Source organism: Scleropages formosus, chromosome 1 (assembly GCF_900964775.1).
Source record: "Scleropages formosus chromosome 1, fSclFor1.1, whole genome shotgun sequence".
Taxonomy (NCBI): domain Eukaryota; kingdom Metazoa; phylum Chordata; class Actinopteri; order Osteoglossiformes; family Osteoglossidae; genus Scleropages; species Scleropages formosus.
Genome location: NC_041806.1, coordinates 44,187,517 through 44,204,275, shown reverse-complemented (window position 1 = coordinate 44,204,275; position 16,759 = coordinate 44,187,517). Strand labels below are relative to the sequence as shown.

Below are 16,759 nucleotides of genomic sequence, written 5' to 3'. Positions count from 1 at the left end.
GCAGCCAAAGCAATTACCCTGCTAACAAAACTTAAAAAGCTGATTAAGAGCAGACAGTCTACATTACAGGCCAGATCACTCACTGATCACTATCAAAGGAGGAACACGGTAAATTACAGGGGAGCAATTAGTACAATTCATTTCATAGTACATCTGCAGCCCTTGCTTCAGCCTACCTTGAATGTTGCACAAAAGCACTGAACAGCTTACATATTTACTCCATAAAATACATGGTGCACTCATTTTTAGTAAGATACACTTTATTAATGCTAAATCATATATGATTTATTCAGATGCATTACAAGGTTTTGACCTGTATTGCAGTATGTGTTAATACAGTATCGTACTCATGTTAGCTGGTCTCAATATGTCCTACCGGTGAGACAGAGGTGGGGGCAGCCTGGGTTCTTTAGTTTGGTACCCTCCTTATCTATTGATTGATGACATGTTCCATCAGTCTTGCAGAGGAGATGCCACGTGGATGGCTGTATAAACCACGTGCCACTACTCCAGGTTCCCACTCAATTTTTTAATGAATGACATTTCCATTGTGAGGCCAAGGCACGGGAGAAGCTACATGAGGGACTGTGTGTAAAGCCAGTACCTCAAATATGGGACCGACCGTGCGCTAATGACTGGCACATTGCATTAATGAGGCAAAAGCAGAGGAGGAGCCACGTGCATGACTGCACAAACCCAGAGCCTCTAATCTGGGTCCCCACTCCTATGTTAATGAGACATGCGGCACACTGGCAACACTTTAATCTTCACTAATTGTCAATTTGAAAAGTCATTTCAACATGTAGCTGATCCAAGGCCGCCTTTCTAGGACTAATGAGCAAGGAGCGAGTGCGTGTGTGTGTTTTTGTTTGTGTATGTGGTTCTTAGAAGAAGGCCTCTGTTGATCCTTAAAAGCTATTTAAATGCACAGAAGTAACAGAAATTGGGTTATTTCATATATTGTTTCTCATGCTCATTGTGGTAGAAACCTGCACCAAAGTATATCTTTGATTATGTCAGTGTAACTATGCATTTGGTATTTTCACGTTTCCAGCTGTGTTGCCTATAACTAGTAGTTGGTAGCTTCGTGAAATATCCTGTGAGCATTTTCCAGCTACACCTTTCTATAATATCAGATATTAATGGGAAATGGGAATGAAGAGACATATCAGTGGAATGGTTTTATGCAGCCTATTCTTTTACCAAAACCATTAAGTTTAATTCATCATAACCCACACACAAGGTAGAGTAAACCTCCATGAAGTTTGCCCCTCACCTCCCCATTTTCCAGCGGGTGGATTTTGGAGTAGAAGGAGGTGCAGATGACCTCGTCGTCACGGATGTACGAGGGCGGGCCGGTCCTAGGTACGATGCCGTAGCGAGTGATGCACTCCGTGTCGGTGATGGCGTAGTACTGCCAGGGGGTGAAGGTCACACCATCCAGTGAGCGCTCCAGCACCCAGTTCCCAGGGCGGGGTGAGTTCGCCGCTTTTAGGATGACATAGGCAATCTGGAACACCTGCAGGGGGACATGGGTTTCCCATAGCATTGAAAAACAGTCCTCAACCCAGACACTAACCCTTTTTCTGTACTGCTTTGTAGTTATTTTCTGGAAACTCCCTCCTCTTCTCAGCCCCCTGGCCAGGAGAAGCCCCGCCATCTCCAGACTGTGGATTATTGCTGCTTCTGTACTGGAAAAGTCATTTGAATGAGTCGCTACTGATGAGCGCGGCAACTCATGGGAAAATATTCAAAGAATTCCAAGAAATTAGCCTTGCTTATTAACGGATTATGGCTGTGCTTCCACTGTTTGCCTGTGGGATGATGCCAGTGCTCAGGGCGCGGATCAACGTGCTGCTGGTGGAAGGCATCAGACAGAAACAGAAGGAGAAAAGCAACTGACTTTTAGCAATCCCACCTTGTTCCTTCTGTCTACAGGAACACCTGAGGGTGGATACACCTGGGGTTCCATGTAACCCAATCCATGGTAAAGCGGTAGTACAAGACTCCCCTGTGTCTCCTCCACACCACTGAGAAGACAAGGGACACCGAGGAACCCGTCACAATGTGTCGGCACAAAAATTATTAAAAGCTTAAGAGAGATGACGTTCAACTTTTTTCGTGGCACACACACTGAAAAACTTAAAATCTTTTGTGGCCCGTCTTTTACATGCGAGTCCATTTCTCACGATGAGAGACACCTAACCTACCCTTCGCTATTGACTTCAAAAGTGACTCACTGCCTCTTTCATCTGCGACAGATAACGGTGTTGTATTTCCCCATTTACACCGTGGAGAGACTCGTCAAACCTGCATTCATCGCCTGAGCTGGAACCGAATAAGATTCCGCTCAGGTAACAGAGAGGGAAAAAATGACAAAAGATCTTTGTTTCCTGCATGGGGGTTAGGGGGGAGGGGGATAAGTCTTCCTAAATGTGCTAATTTGCAGCGAGCAGGACCACGTTGACGACATAGACAATCTACATCTGTTTTGCGGTAGAAGGTTGGAATGTGACCTGGACACTGTGGTATCATGACTCACATGTGTGTTGAGAGCCATTAGGATTGTGGGTCACAGGAAGGGGTTTTGTATTGGTTCCCTCCGATGTGAGGCCCTTCCCCCAAGTGGCAGAATGCATGGAAACGTTGGACCGCTATTCGAATCTTCAACACAAGCAACAAATGAACAACATCTGAACGCTTTATGCAGCATTATTAAAGCAGGCGAGTGACACCAATTCTCCTCTTTTCATTCCTTTAATCCTACATTCTTCAATGACGGTGACAAATCATAAAAACAGACAAGGTGCGAATGCATAGTGTGTTCAAGATATATTACTGGATTTTAAATTTAGCAAATTAGGTGGGAGTTAAGCAAAAGATAACCTCCCAGTCTCAATTATTAAAATTGCTCCGTGTTATCTTGCACAATGAATGGTGATATGCTTAAATGTTTCTTCTTTTCTTTTAATGTAGGTTATGCAGAAGAGGGCTGCTGGTTGTTCGAAAATTAGCACATGCATCTGCAGAAACTGAGAAGAAATCCTTATCTGTTAATTGAAAAGAATTGTAACTCAAAGGTATTCATGAAACTTAGATCTACTGCTGTCAAGGCAGCCAAACGCATGAATTAATAAGGCCAAACCGGTGTACTGGGCTAACAGTTGTGCAAACAAGGCTTGGTTCTCTAATTTGTCTAGAGTCAAGTTTGCTAAATTGTAGGCCTTTCCAGCATTTCACACGTTATTAGAAGGAACGATGGCATACCATTCTCAGAACCATTATAGGTCACTTTGACAACAGATAAAAGAAAGCTAAAAGCACACATCATTATTTTTTCCCAGTCTGTTTTCACTAATTACTCACATGGCATCATAATTAGTGCCAGGAAAGCTACCATAGTTATGCTTGAGACACCCAGGGTAAAATTGCTGGGCTATTGTCGACGGAGCGGGAGATAGGCTAGAAATCCCTAAATGCGTGACTCTCCTTGCCAGCCTCTGGGGCGCGCTAGTGCTCCCATGTGCGAGGTGTGCAAAACGTCATGTTAATGACTGGCAGGCCCGTGCCATGCCACGCCATGCCATGCCACGCTGGCAGACAGCCCTGGCGGACCCGATGACAGAGACTGCTCCTTGCGACGGCTCTCTAAGACTGCCTCTCGTGTTCCCTCCAAAAGATGCACACCCCTCCCCCACTGCTACCTGTCATTTCAGCAGCATAATGAGGGAGAGGTCTGGAAAAAAAATACGAATGCCCTGACGTCATGGTTGACAATACTATATTGGAACACATCACCCAGAGCAGGGCCGGAAATGACTCATTAACCTGTAAAGTGACAGGCGTTACTGTGACTGCTGGGGAATGGGGCTTCGGCATAGTGCAGGTCGCACTCAGTGTCCTCGCGTGCTGAAAGGGACGGTAACCCTACAGTAATACACCTCAGGGACATGATCTCGTTACATTCAAGCTACATGCTGCGATACGCTGTCATGTAAAAATGCCCAAAGCTGAGTGCTGACTGTTTGCTGTGTCACGATTTGACAATGTTTTGTATTATTTATGAAAGCAACGGTCTCTGTAATCTCTACGATGCCACAATATATTACACCTATGAAAATAGTCTGACTGATAAAACCAAAACATAATAATGATAAACATCAACTCACTGCATTGGCATTAGTATTTGTGAAAAGTTGCTGTTCTGAGACATTTCCATAGCAACATCTCCAATGCACATTGACCATAACACTGTGTTTAAGTGCTTTGCATAAACAGTGCATCACTGACAATGTCAGTAAACCAAGGGGTTTGACTGTATTCACCTTGACTGCTGAACAAACAGTGAGCAGGACGAATGTCAATGACATTGACAGAGGGCTGTCATTTTAACAGTCTTGCCCTTATTGGTATTGTCACATGCCAGATCAGTTTAATACAAAGAGATATAATTAATATGCAGTTAATATCAACAAAGAAACAAAACTAGTCCAGGACCATAAGATGGAGAGGTTGAGACTAGAAAGAACACTCTCATCATCAAGTGAGTAGATTCATATGTACGGTTGACCCTCTCTGTCCATGTTCTGTCATAGGTTTGTATTAAGCTGAATTCCTGGTGCTTCTATCTTCCAGAGGAAGACTTTTACAAATCCTCCCAGAGCCAAACCTTTGCCCCGTCCTTCATTTATTAAGTGATATCAGTGAGTTCCCATCAGTAGTTAGTCAAATGATGACCATCAAAGCACTGAAAACACCAACAGCTCTGACTGTGATGATGCCCAAGCTTTTATCCACCCTAGAAAAACACACTCGCCCCTCTTCCTTCCTTTTCCTCCCTCACAAACAGGGATGACTGCATCCCCTTTCCTGGAAGACCCAAAGACATTGCACTAATAGACTATTTTCATTTAAGTCAATAATATCCGGTTACAGGTCAGCGACAGTGGAACCATGGCAGACAGACTGATTCAACGTCTGCGGTTCAGTACTTGTTCTTGTTAGGAGTACCAGGTCAGACTTCCACCAGTCCATGAGAGAACATTAGAATTTGCAGGACAGAAAAAATATTTATCTTGTTTTTTTGGCCATTAAAAAACTAAACTACCTTAGCCCACCTAGTATCTGTAAGTATAGGGTGGGGGGGTCACATAGTATCAAGGAAAAGGAATGACATTGTGGTTGGCTAAAGTCCAAGAAAAGGCTCTTCTGTAATGCTGTTGATCAAGGATGTTAATCAAAATTTCTCCCATAAAATGGGTCACCTGCTGTCCCAATGGGTCTGCTAAGCAATTACATTGTATCTGCACAAGGGATTGTTACCACCCATTCAAACATGCCCATTTTAAGGCACCTTGGGCCACAGAAAGAGCAGAGAGACAAACAAGAAGCCTTTAACACATTAAAAAATGAGTAAAAAATGAAAAGGGAAGAAAAGGATAAGGAAACAATGACCTATATAAGCCATGAAGTTAATTATAAATTGTAAAATTCCATCATATTGACAACATGTAGAAAAACTGACTTTGATATATAATACATACCAATTCTATTTTTTCTCCCCGAAAACTATGCTTTTTAAAAAGTCTTTCAGTTTGTGGTGTCAAGAATAAATAAAACTCTTCACATGGAATATCATTTTTTTAACTCATGATAATTGTAAAATGTAGAATAAGAAAATCAGTCTGTTTTGTCTTGAAGAGATTTCCTTTAGCTCAGTCATGCTAAAAAACAAGGTCTGGAGGAAATTATGTCTGGTGATCCTCAGGGCTCACTGTAGGGACCAATCTGGATTGTAGAGGCACAGATGCTGGTTCTTCGTGCGTCTCTCATCTGTCCCCTGAGACAACTGTGGAAGGGGTTTATGCAGGAGCACCTTTCTGGCCCCACTACTGCAGGCTGACTAGTTTTAATCAGGAAGATTTGATTATTTCTAAGAAATAAGAGAGGCAGGTCTTTGTGTCTATGGAGACGGACATTGCTGTATTCATTATACGCAAAAAATAACTTCCAAGGCATGTTGATGATAATATGAAACAACAGAAAATTTTAAACAAAAATGGTCAAAAAGAAAATAGCAAAACTAAGAATAATACAAACTTTGTAACTGTATAGCCAGTTGTAACTATGCAAATATGTACTCAATCAAAATATAAATGCAGATGACCTTCCAATAAACATACAAACACACACACTTTTTCTGAAACCTGCTTGTCCCATGCAGGGTCATGGGGAGCCGGAGCCTAACCCAGCAACACAGGGCGTAGGGCTGGAGGGGGAGGGGACACACCCAGGACAGGACGCCAGTCTGTCGCAAGGCACCCCAAGCGGGATCTGAACCCCAGACCCACCGGAGAGCAGGACCCAATCAAACCCACTGTGCCACCGCGCCACCCACATACAAACATAATAAATATAATAAAATATTATTTGTTTGTAACATGGAAACATATAGAGGAATGGTTCTTTGCTATCAGTACTCATGATGGAGAATTCCTTTGTGTCTAAGTTAAGGGGTCATTTTAACTTGCTGTGCGATGGACATGTTTTCTTTGATACTCATGTTTCACCAAACCCTCAGCACAGTGACACAGTGAATAGCGTTGCTATCTCACAGCGCCCGGGTAGCATGAAAGGAGGTGGGTTTAATCTCCACTCAGTCTGTGGAGTTTGCATGTTCTCCCCATGTGGGTGTAGGTTTCTTCACACAGTCCAAAGACATGCTGTTCAAGTGGACTGATGACTCTAAGTCACCCATAGTGTGTGAGTGATAGAGAAAGTGTGTCTCACTGATAAATGATTGAGTGACCCATTGTAAGTAGTGTATCCAGCAGTGTAAGTCACCTTGGTGAATAAGGCGTTGGGCTGATAACACTACATAGAGTTCATTGGAAGTCACTTTGAAGAAAAGCATCTGCTAAGTGAAGTAATGTAAGTAACCAAAGACCGCCTGGTAGAAAACCCTAAAAACCAATGTAACATCTGACATGTCACCAAACAAACTATTTAGCCCAGTACTTTGAAGCAATAGATGAAAAACTATGCTAATGCTGTAACGTTGAATTGTCAGCAGTGAAAACTACAAGCATTGGTTTTCCGAGTTTGATGCATTTTCTAACATGAAGTAGGTCACTCAGCATGTTTATTTCAGTTGGACATTTTACTACGGTGAAATTTTAATCGTGTGGCTTTTTTGAGGAGGATGCAAACAAGGTAAAAACAAGCCTGAGATGTAAAAACGGTGGTTTATTGAACAGTGTTATAGGCATTCTTATAATCTTACACACCAGCATCAACGCAGCCTACGATGGTAACAGCAGAAGACTTTTTTATCTATGTTTTTATTTACTTTGGTCCTTCTCAGGAAGTTTACCCGGAAAAGTTGTGCCACCCTAAACTTGCGCTTGGCTGCTCTCCTGACACATAATGATTTACAGGAATGATCCTTCACACCAGATAGGTAAATAAATAGGGGATGCCATACAATTAATCTCAAGACCTCTGCAAGCATGTTCCTCTATTCTCCCTTACCTGCTGTAGGTCCAGTACAATGGTCACGTGGTGGTAGTCCATGCCATTTTTGATGCTGGGACTTTGCCACCATCGATTGGTTCCATCAATGGCATACTCAATGGGGTGACGCTCTGAAAGCCAAAATACAGAAGAATAAAATGAGAAGACACTTCAGATACATTTTCATCAGAGCAAGATATCTTTATTTATAATATTCCAGAGCTTTGGAGGTTGAGCACTGAGAGTCTCTAAAAGCTCTCTATCCAGTACATGGAACTTCACTATTTCTGTGTCACCCAAAGCTTAAAAATAACCACATTAATTAATGAAGAAACTCCAGCCAGTGTAAGAACGCTGTTCAAAGTCTGTTTTCCCTTGCTTACCAAAACTCATACTAGTTCTTTGTCATACGAGCTCTGGTGTTTTCTAATTGGTTCAGATTTGATCGTTTTTTCATGCATTGCAAGCTGAAGTCAAAAAGAAATATCCCTCCATTCTCACTGGCAGATGCTGGTTTAATCAGATTAAACAGATTAAACAAAGAAGCACTTTATCTAGCAGGCACTAACTCATGAACAGTAATAAGAAATATTTTCAGAGGCAGCCAACTCTGTTTGCTTTCAGAAATCATCTCTCGCCCTACATGAACAAAGACATTATCTTGTCTCTGGAAAGATTAACAACCACATGTTGGTTTGATTCTAATGAGGACAGATGTAACGACTGGAATGATTAATTTGTCTAGCACCAATATCTGAATGTTTGTGAGAGTTACAGCTTGAACGGTTTCAACAGGTGAAGAGATGAACGTGTTAATAATTGTCATAGAGCCGCCCAGTAACTGTTGGCTTGTGTTCACTCCTTGAGGGTCCAAGAATACTTCTTTTAGCAGCAGTATACTGTGAATTTGGAATTAGGGGTGTAATTACCTCAGAAGGTCCCCCTTTACAAGGGCTTATGTGAGATCTTTTTATGGTTTTATTTTAATTTAATTTAACAACATAGCAGAACAGAACTGGTGTACAGTAACACTGAAACATAATCGGTGAACTGAGAAAATAGTAATACCTACAGATACAAGTAAATGCAGCACAAGAGAAAAAGGTTACAGTATTCAGCAGTGATAGTCATGTAGCACTATATAAAGAAGTTCCTAAAAGATGACCAAATGTCCCAAAATTCACTACAACTGTCATGCACTATAGGATCTAATATTCTTTTCTAGCAGAGGTAAGTTAATCATTTGAATATAAGACACATTTTCTTGCCAAATTTGTAAGAATAATGAATATATGTTCCATAGCTTTGTGTAGTTTAACCTTTTTGCTAACAGTCATTAGAATAACCGAGTGAGCCCCTTTCCTCTAAGATTCTAACCTATGGAATATGAGATTTTAAGACTCACAGGCTTTCTGGATTTTTTGCAAAAGAGAACATTTGAAGGAACTGGTTGGAAATGTGGATTTCACACTAACTCAACATGATGCAAAGAGAGTAAACAAAGTGGGAGAATGTTTTTGATTTGGAGAAAATTACTCTTTAAGCTTCCCTAACACTAACGATGCTTAACGGAGATCTTTCAGGGCCGGGTTCGTGAATTCGCCATGTGTCATGGAGCTCTGGCTTAAATAAGCAACAAGAATGGGATGACAGGCTGATAGCAATGCAAACTGCTGTGTGGCATCCAGGGAGCTCCCAGAAGGAGTGGATCAGGAGAGGACGTGAGCCCCGAGGCCGCTGGGATATTTCTGAGACGAACACAAGTGTTGCAGTTAAAAGGAAAACGTTAATAATGTTTCATGTTCGTGTACAGGAGAGCCACTACAAGACCTGTATGCCTTTAGTCCCTGTGAAGTGCTTAACATCATGATGGAATGCAAATGACTAATTGCATCATGTGTTTTGTAGATGAGTGACATAAATGGAAAGTATTACAACACACACACACACACACACACACACACACACACACACACACACACACAGAGCATCCTCTACACCTGTGAAACATTTAAAATTGGTAACAATATTACTTTTGGGAGCAAATACTGCAATGACTGAGCAATTATTTTCCATTCCAGTCCCATCAGAGATTCATTTACAATTTTCATCAACATCTGTTACACTTACTCATAAAATCTGAGTTTTTCTCTTTTTTTTTGCTCTGTGCACATACCTACTTTTGCACCCTCCCACATTCAAAGAGCACATATGGGGGAAATGGCAAAGGCTACATCACAATGTTGTGCCTGGACACATTATAGAAAATTCTCAGATACATCTCAGCACATCAATACGAGATGCACCTGAAGGTCTTTATGTTTTTTCTTCTTTTACGTGCAGAGCCCCTTTCTTAGTTTGCATAGCTCAGACATACCATTGGCAGCTGGAGAAAACCTGGGAACGCAAATCACGGATTGCGGGGGGCTGCTTCATGTCAGGGGCTGTGCAAATTGGTTATTGACCTGTTTTAGCCCTAACATGAGTTTTCCACTGCAGCAGGAAAGCACTGGGACTGGTGTATAAGCATGGCCAGCATGGTTTTTAACATGTGTTCGGCATAGGTGAAGAGAAAGGTCGGTTGATTTAATTCAAACCGACCATATCTAATTTAAAACATCTACTTCTAAAACGTGGCATGGAGAATGGGTTGGGGTCAGATGACAATTCCTCTCCTCCCCGATCCTGCCGCACCCCCATCAATAAAGCATACCGAAGGGCTGGTCGCTGTGCATGTTGCAGATGCGGCACTGTGGGTTCCGCACCGGCTGGCCTGGGACGTGCTCCACCAGCTTGCAGTACATCTCTGGCCCATTCTCCCCACAGGTGGCATTGGCGCTGATCTTCGCCATGGAGGCCAGGTTCAGCACCGCAGGAAAAAGGCCTGGAAGGGTGAAAGAGATGAAGAATGAGAGAGGACAGAACAGGTGACAGCTGGTGGGCTGCAGATGGTGCAGTGGATAGAACATCGGTGTGTACCAAGAAAAAACTGCAGGTTCAAATCTAGATCCTGAGATTGCTGCCATGAACAACATACTCAACATATATCTTATACGTGGTTAATAAATGGATTACCTGTAAGGTATGGTTAGTCATCACTCAGTGCTTTGTGGTCTTACGTTCTGTTATTCTATATTCTATTCTACCTTCTGCTACAGTGAAATCTGTAGAGCATGAAGTTAGAAATGAACATTAACTATGTCATATGGTATAATAGCAGCAGTTGTGACAGTAGGAAGCTCATCAAGCAACAACCTTCATTTTCCTAGCCAGCCTTACTGTTCTCATTTATTCTCAGATGTATCTTACTAATAGCGGGCATTAAAGGCATGGCAAGAGCTAGAACCGAGGAAAGCATTGATGGGTTTGGGTTTGCTCCAGTACTGGCTCACCTTCCAATGTGACATGTCCCGACATTTCACAGCATCCCTTGCAATTTGCCAGGAGCCTCTGTTGTCCAGCTGAACTTTAAAAATCTATGACACACTGCACATCTGTTAAATAAAGCTGATGAAACCACTAACATGCAAAACGTACGAACAAAATTGCTACGGCCATGTTTGTCCTTGTGGGTCACCTGAGCAGAATCTGAAGTACAGGGGGAAAAGCCAACTCTATTTAAGTAGCGGGAAATGTCTCCTATATATACACTGAATTTTAATAATGGCACACAGCTTTCATTTACACTACAGAGGAAATGTATTTTCCTTTTTTCACTTGCTCCACAAGAGCACATTTCTAGCCTAGCATTGGAAAAATGCTTTTATACATCATGGCCTAATCAAGAAGTATGTTTGAAGTTCTTTCACATCTTAGGGGAAAGAAGATAAGCGGAAAAAGAAGCAAACAACTGTTTCTGATTTTGAAGGGTAAGCGAGATGGTAAAGTCCCTTTTGAGTTGCTTCTGCAGGAATGTAAATCAAGATGGCTAAAGGAGGCGAGTACGCTAAAAGCACAATGTGGGCCGTTGTTGCCGTGAAAGAAAAACACGGCTGCGTGAGTTCTGGTCCCAGGCTTTTTGGCATTTTGGGAATGGACTCTCAGAATCAAAGACCCGGGCCCAAACTTGGAAATGAGTCCCAGCTGTTCCTGGTAGACTGTAAAAGCTACTCTCCAGATGTTTGTGCCAAATGAACTGTGGAAAAACACACGCAAAAAAGCTACAAGAAAATAAGGCAAGCACCACAAAGTAAATTTTTATGGAAGTCACTGCGGAGCGTTGACTTGAAAACGGCCTCTAGTCTGTGATGTCACTGAGCATTGGCCTTTGCGCATACCAGACAGTAACTTGCAGACGTGTCTATAAGCAGACACACGTGGGAACTTCTTTGGGTTTTGTGCTGTATTTTGTCTCCATACAAAGCCACCACCAAGAGATTTTGATTAATAAATATTGTTTGGCCTCATTTGTGAGGAGGATTCAACACAGCTGGAAATGTTCAAGAGCAATTAGGGTAGGGCAGTCAAAGTACAGCAACACTGCAAATATCAGCCTGTCTCTGTGACTTGAAGCACACATCCACATTCGTCATTTCGTGAACCTAATGTTCACCACCTAAATTAAACACCTCTGATGTTGATATGCACAAACTTCTAACATACGTAGGTGCTAAAACTTATTTCTGTTTTTCTGGGAAGACCACGGTTGACAAATTTATGCATCCATCCATTAACAATCACTGCTTGTTCAAGGCTGGGTCATGGTGGTCTGGAGACCATCCTGGAAGCAAAGGGTATCAGGCAGGGTAAACCTTGGGTGGGCTGCCAGTCCATTGCAATGCATTAAAATGTTTAGCATGAGCATATTTCGTTTACATTTCTCAGCCTTCTGTGGTTAACTGCTCCCCGAAATCTACAAGACTTGATCATTTCTTACACCCCAGCCAGACTGCTAGACTCCTTCACCTTTGTATGTTCTAGGAGTACAAGGACTAGTTGGAGATACAGAGAACAAGTAGTTCTTGGAGATACTGAGGCATTTTCCCTCAGTGCTGCCCTGCATTCAGAGCGAAGATCTTCACCAAATGCATGACTGCATTCTCTTAAGAGTCAACAAGAAAGCCCAAGGTTCAAATTGAAAACGACAGCAGAAAAAATAAGGAAGAGAAAACTCAGCACCCAACAGGCTCTGCTATATTGGTGTGTTCCTCCTAAACATGGGCTTCATACTGAAATAAACAAATCAATCTGAATGATTGATTTCCTCGTCTCACGCTCCGCAGTTGTCACATTGTTCAAATCAAACTAACTACACCTGGATCTCGCGAGCGCGGTATTTGTGCGTTTGAAAGGCATCGCTCCGGAAACAAGAGCGAAAGCCGCGTGACGCTCCGATTCGCACCCTGACAATGTCTGGCTCGCTCCCGTCCTTGAGAACATGAGAGGAGTCAGCCGTTGTCGCCCTGCCAATCAGCGCGTCTGTCAGAGCGCCCCCACACGAGTGACGCACGGGGGCGTGTGCGAGGAGCTGGATCATTGATACAGCACCATTTACTTTTCCCTTTCATTTTATTCATCAAAGCCAAGATGCCCGCTCAAAAACGACGTGGTATCTGCTAGATGCCAGGGCACGCTGGCATCGGGTGACAAGTTAGCCCTCTCCTTATGCCCTGCGTAGAGACGTTCTCCCCCGGCTCACAAAGCCCGGCAGAGCTCGGACCACGCGAAAGCCCCAGCTGTAGTCTGGAGGGGTTGGGGGCACACTGATCTTTTAAAATTACAAAGTAGCTTTAGAGCCGCATGCAGCGGATACGGCCTGTCCATTAACAGATCTGCTGATGGAGTGCGATATGGAAATCGCTGGCCCACATATTGCACGTAGCCCGGAAAGAAAATTTACTGTCAGTGCGGTGCTCTCGTCACATGTTTTACATATCGTTTTCAGCATGAGGAACAGCTTTCATTAACTTTGGTTTAAGGCCTCCCCCGCGCACCGCGAACACGGCTCTTTTTCGGGAATAAGTCAGACGGAAGAACGACGAGTCTTCGCTGTAAATGTCACCAGCCAATCACAATCCCGCAAGGACGGCTCTAATGTGCTTTGCGGATGAAGAACGGCCCGAGGCTTCACGATACCTGTTGACCTCAGTCCGGTGATGGAACAACAGCCCGTTTTCCCATAATTATACGTGCGGAGGGCCACTTAGAAATTAACCAATTTCAACAAGTGATATTATAGCTATTAATTAGCCGTTAGCTGGGGGAGGGAGGGAGGGTGTGTTTATTTATTACGCTTTCACTGCGAGGATCACCGACACGGGGAACGGTTGTCTTTGGACTGCGGCTCAGAGCGCCGACCACAAGGAGAAACAGCGATGCAGGAAAACCCAGGGAACAGGATGTCTTAATGGCAATTCCCACCTTCCAGCGCCCTGGAGCGCTGTCAAACATCACATGAAAACAGGGACTTGGAGCCGTCGACATTCTGTTCCCAAAATAACATGTCGTACGGAAAAATAAATCTTGCGTGATATTTATGTGAAAGTAAACAAAAGCAGGAACACAGTGCCGGGGATTTTTTTTTTTCTCCTTCATGTCATGGCGGAGATGAAGGCAAGATGTACAAGCTGCTTTGATGTGCCGCAAACTGATGTAGCTGTACCTTGCCATAAAAGAGCCATCTTTCTCCCGCAGATCAATAACTTAAGAGGCAATTACGCTTCTCTTCGCTGAATGCGCTTGCATACCCGTAAATGATCAGAAGGCGAAGATATCAGGGCCGATCTTTTGTGCTGTTTGCATTTTACCCATATGGATTTCTTCACTCAAACCGCAAAAAAATGTGGATTATAGGTGCACTCTCCATGCAAATCTAGACAAATAACACTGTTTCAGGGCAACATTACACTTTTTTCTATCTTAACTGACTCTTTTGCCCTCGAGGGGCAACAAATGCCTTTTCAATTGCACAGTTAAGTAGAAATACCTTTCTTCAGGGTACAACAGCAGGGCCCCTCTGGGAGCTAAACCTAAAGCCCCTTGGTAACAAGTGCTCTTCCTTAACCGCTAAGCTGCATGCTGCCTCTGATCGATGACTCTATCTCCTCTTGGATTACAGCTCCGAGTCCAAACGTGCACCCTCTCCCCAACTTAGATTCACTCTTCATGCTCTGAAAACTTAGCAAAAACAAGCCCATAGGTGGACCTATACGATGAAATCAATTTTGTTCAATTCCACAAGTAAACCCAAGTCATTATTGCCAGGAGCTGGCTGAAGCCAGCCAGGGAGAGTGCCTTCGGTCCCCGGGTGCGTTTGTGACATCAGCGGCGCCTGCGGAGCTTTATGGAGAAATTCACTCCGTAGCGCTTTCAATCATGGTGAAAAATACACTGCCACCAGATCTCAGATTCATCACAGTCAAGGTTGCCCAATAACACAGCATAAACATCAATCAAAATGTAATGAAACAAACCATAAATAAATTCTCTCTGCTTAGGACATGCATAAATAAGGACCAGCAGAGATCTTGGAGTAAAGAACTGCTAGAACAGGCAAAGAATTTATACACACAGTTCTAATGTATAAATTCTTTGTCTTACAACAGAGAATTAAGCTAACAAAACCTTAGAGACTAGTCCGACTTGAATTAGCGCAATAACTTATTAATAGAGCACAGCAAATGGGGGGAAATACAGTGTAATAAAAAAGTACACCCTCTTTCACTTCTATTGTTTTGCAGATTATGACACAACTAACTCTCATCTAGAACCTTGAGCTGTGGGTGCGCAAGACTAGTTGATCATCAGGAAGTGCTTCCAGATTTATATAATAGCAGGAACTGATTATTACCCTTAGTGTGTCAATGGGTGAGTAAGCGTATGCATGTATGTGGCCACCCTGTGATTGACTGGCATCCCATCTAGGGTGTGCCCCCATCCACCATGTGCCCAATGACTCTGGTTGGGCTCTGGGTCACCTTGACCCTGCTCAGGACAAGCAGTTATTGGAAAAAAAAACAGATTTTGGTCAGGAGTACCCAGATTTATACTAACATAGCATGCAAAGGGTGCATGCAAATATACCTGTGATGTCAGAAAAGCTTTTATTATTATTATTATTATTATTATTATTTTAGTCAAAATCTTTTTTCCAAAACAAGTTACAGCATTTTTAGCCCTTTTTCACAGTTACAATTGCACACATATATACAGCTGGGTTATTTTTACTAGAGTCGCCCAGGTTAAATACATTGGATGAAGGTACTACAGAGGTGGCAGGGGCTCAGACTTGGGTCCTTTGAGTGAAAACTTACAGTTCTGAAGAGTTTGACATCTGATGGTCAGATTGTAGCAGTTTATCACTCTGGGATGGGTAATAACGTAATTTCCAAACAGTATCTTATTTGTCTCGTGAGGTTTCTGCTTCTGTTTTCACATTATTTTAAGTCATTTTGTGAGGAACGTACCCGTGCAACGATCACTAAAGTATCTACATTCTATTGTTCTGGTTCTCCATATACCCTGCTGACACATGCAGGCACATAAATTTTAATACAATCTGCACATGTGTCTGAGTGCTTCTGAAAATGTGCCCCAAAAGCAGAGATGCAGACAAAATATTTAGAAAGTGGACCTCAGACATGTAAACAGGAACGCGGACTGTCTCATTCCCGACGCGGACACACAAGTGACGCAACACACAAGCAGTCTGGATGCAGGTTCGGGATGAAAATCTTTCATGGTGGTCAAACCTGTGATGCTCATTAGACACTAAAGCACAAATACACATATCAGTTAATGTGAGATGTTTCCTGCGCTTGTCGAATTGCTTTTATTATTAAGTCTTTGCTGAAAATTTGTGCTGCTGACGTCATAATCATAATACAATAATTTCACTCATTATTTTTATCAGAAAGGTGCTTGTGACAGGACGACTGAATCAAACACCATTTTCAGATAAATTGACATCGAAAACATTTACCCGGTAATGTTAAAGTGTTCAGGGTTGACAGTAATGAATTCTACTTGAGCATCTCGGATCAAGAAACGTAGCACCGAAACAGATATAAAGTCTCCTATGCAACTCTGTATTACCAGAATTTGTTCCAAAAACTTTCGGAAGTGGAAGGTCTCGAATGACCTCCCTCTTAGTGTCTTTGTGGTTCTGTTGTCTCGATACGGTGCCGGTGAGTTCTGAACGGTACCAATGCACAGGGCACCAATATACTCCTGCTCACCACTCAACTAAAGTGAGTGTCACCATGTTTTTACTGTTCACAAGATGCCTACATTGCTAGTATGACAAGCC

At 42.8% G+C, this 16,759-nt stretch overlaps 1 protein-coding gene across 1 annotated transcript in view; it reads right to left on the bottom strand.

The window, feature by feature from the left end:
- Positions 1-16,759, bottom strand: part of lama2 (laminin, alpha 2) — a 102,689-nt gene that overhangs the window by 73,911 nt on the left and 12,019 nt on the right. Inside the window, exons 2-4 of the mRNA XM_029258215.1 lie at positions 10,226-10,396; positions 7,531-7,643; positions 1,277-1,519 (exon numbers count right to left, since the gene is read on the bottom strand). Coding sequence (XP_029114048.1) covers positions 1,277-1,519; positions 7,531-7,643; positions 10,226-10,396 — 527 coding nt within the window. The remainder of the gene's footprint in view (positions 1-1,276; positions 1,520-7,530; positions 7,644-10,225; positions 10,397-16,759) is intronic.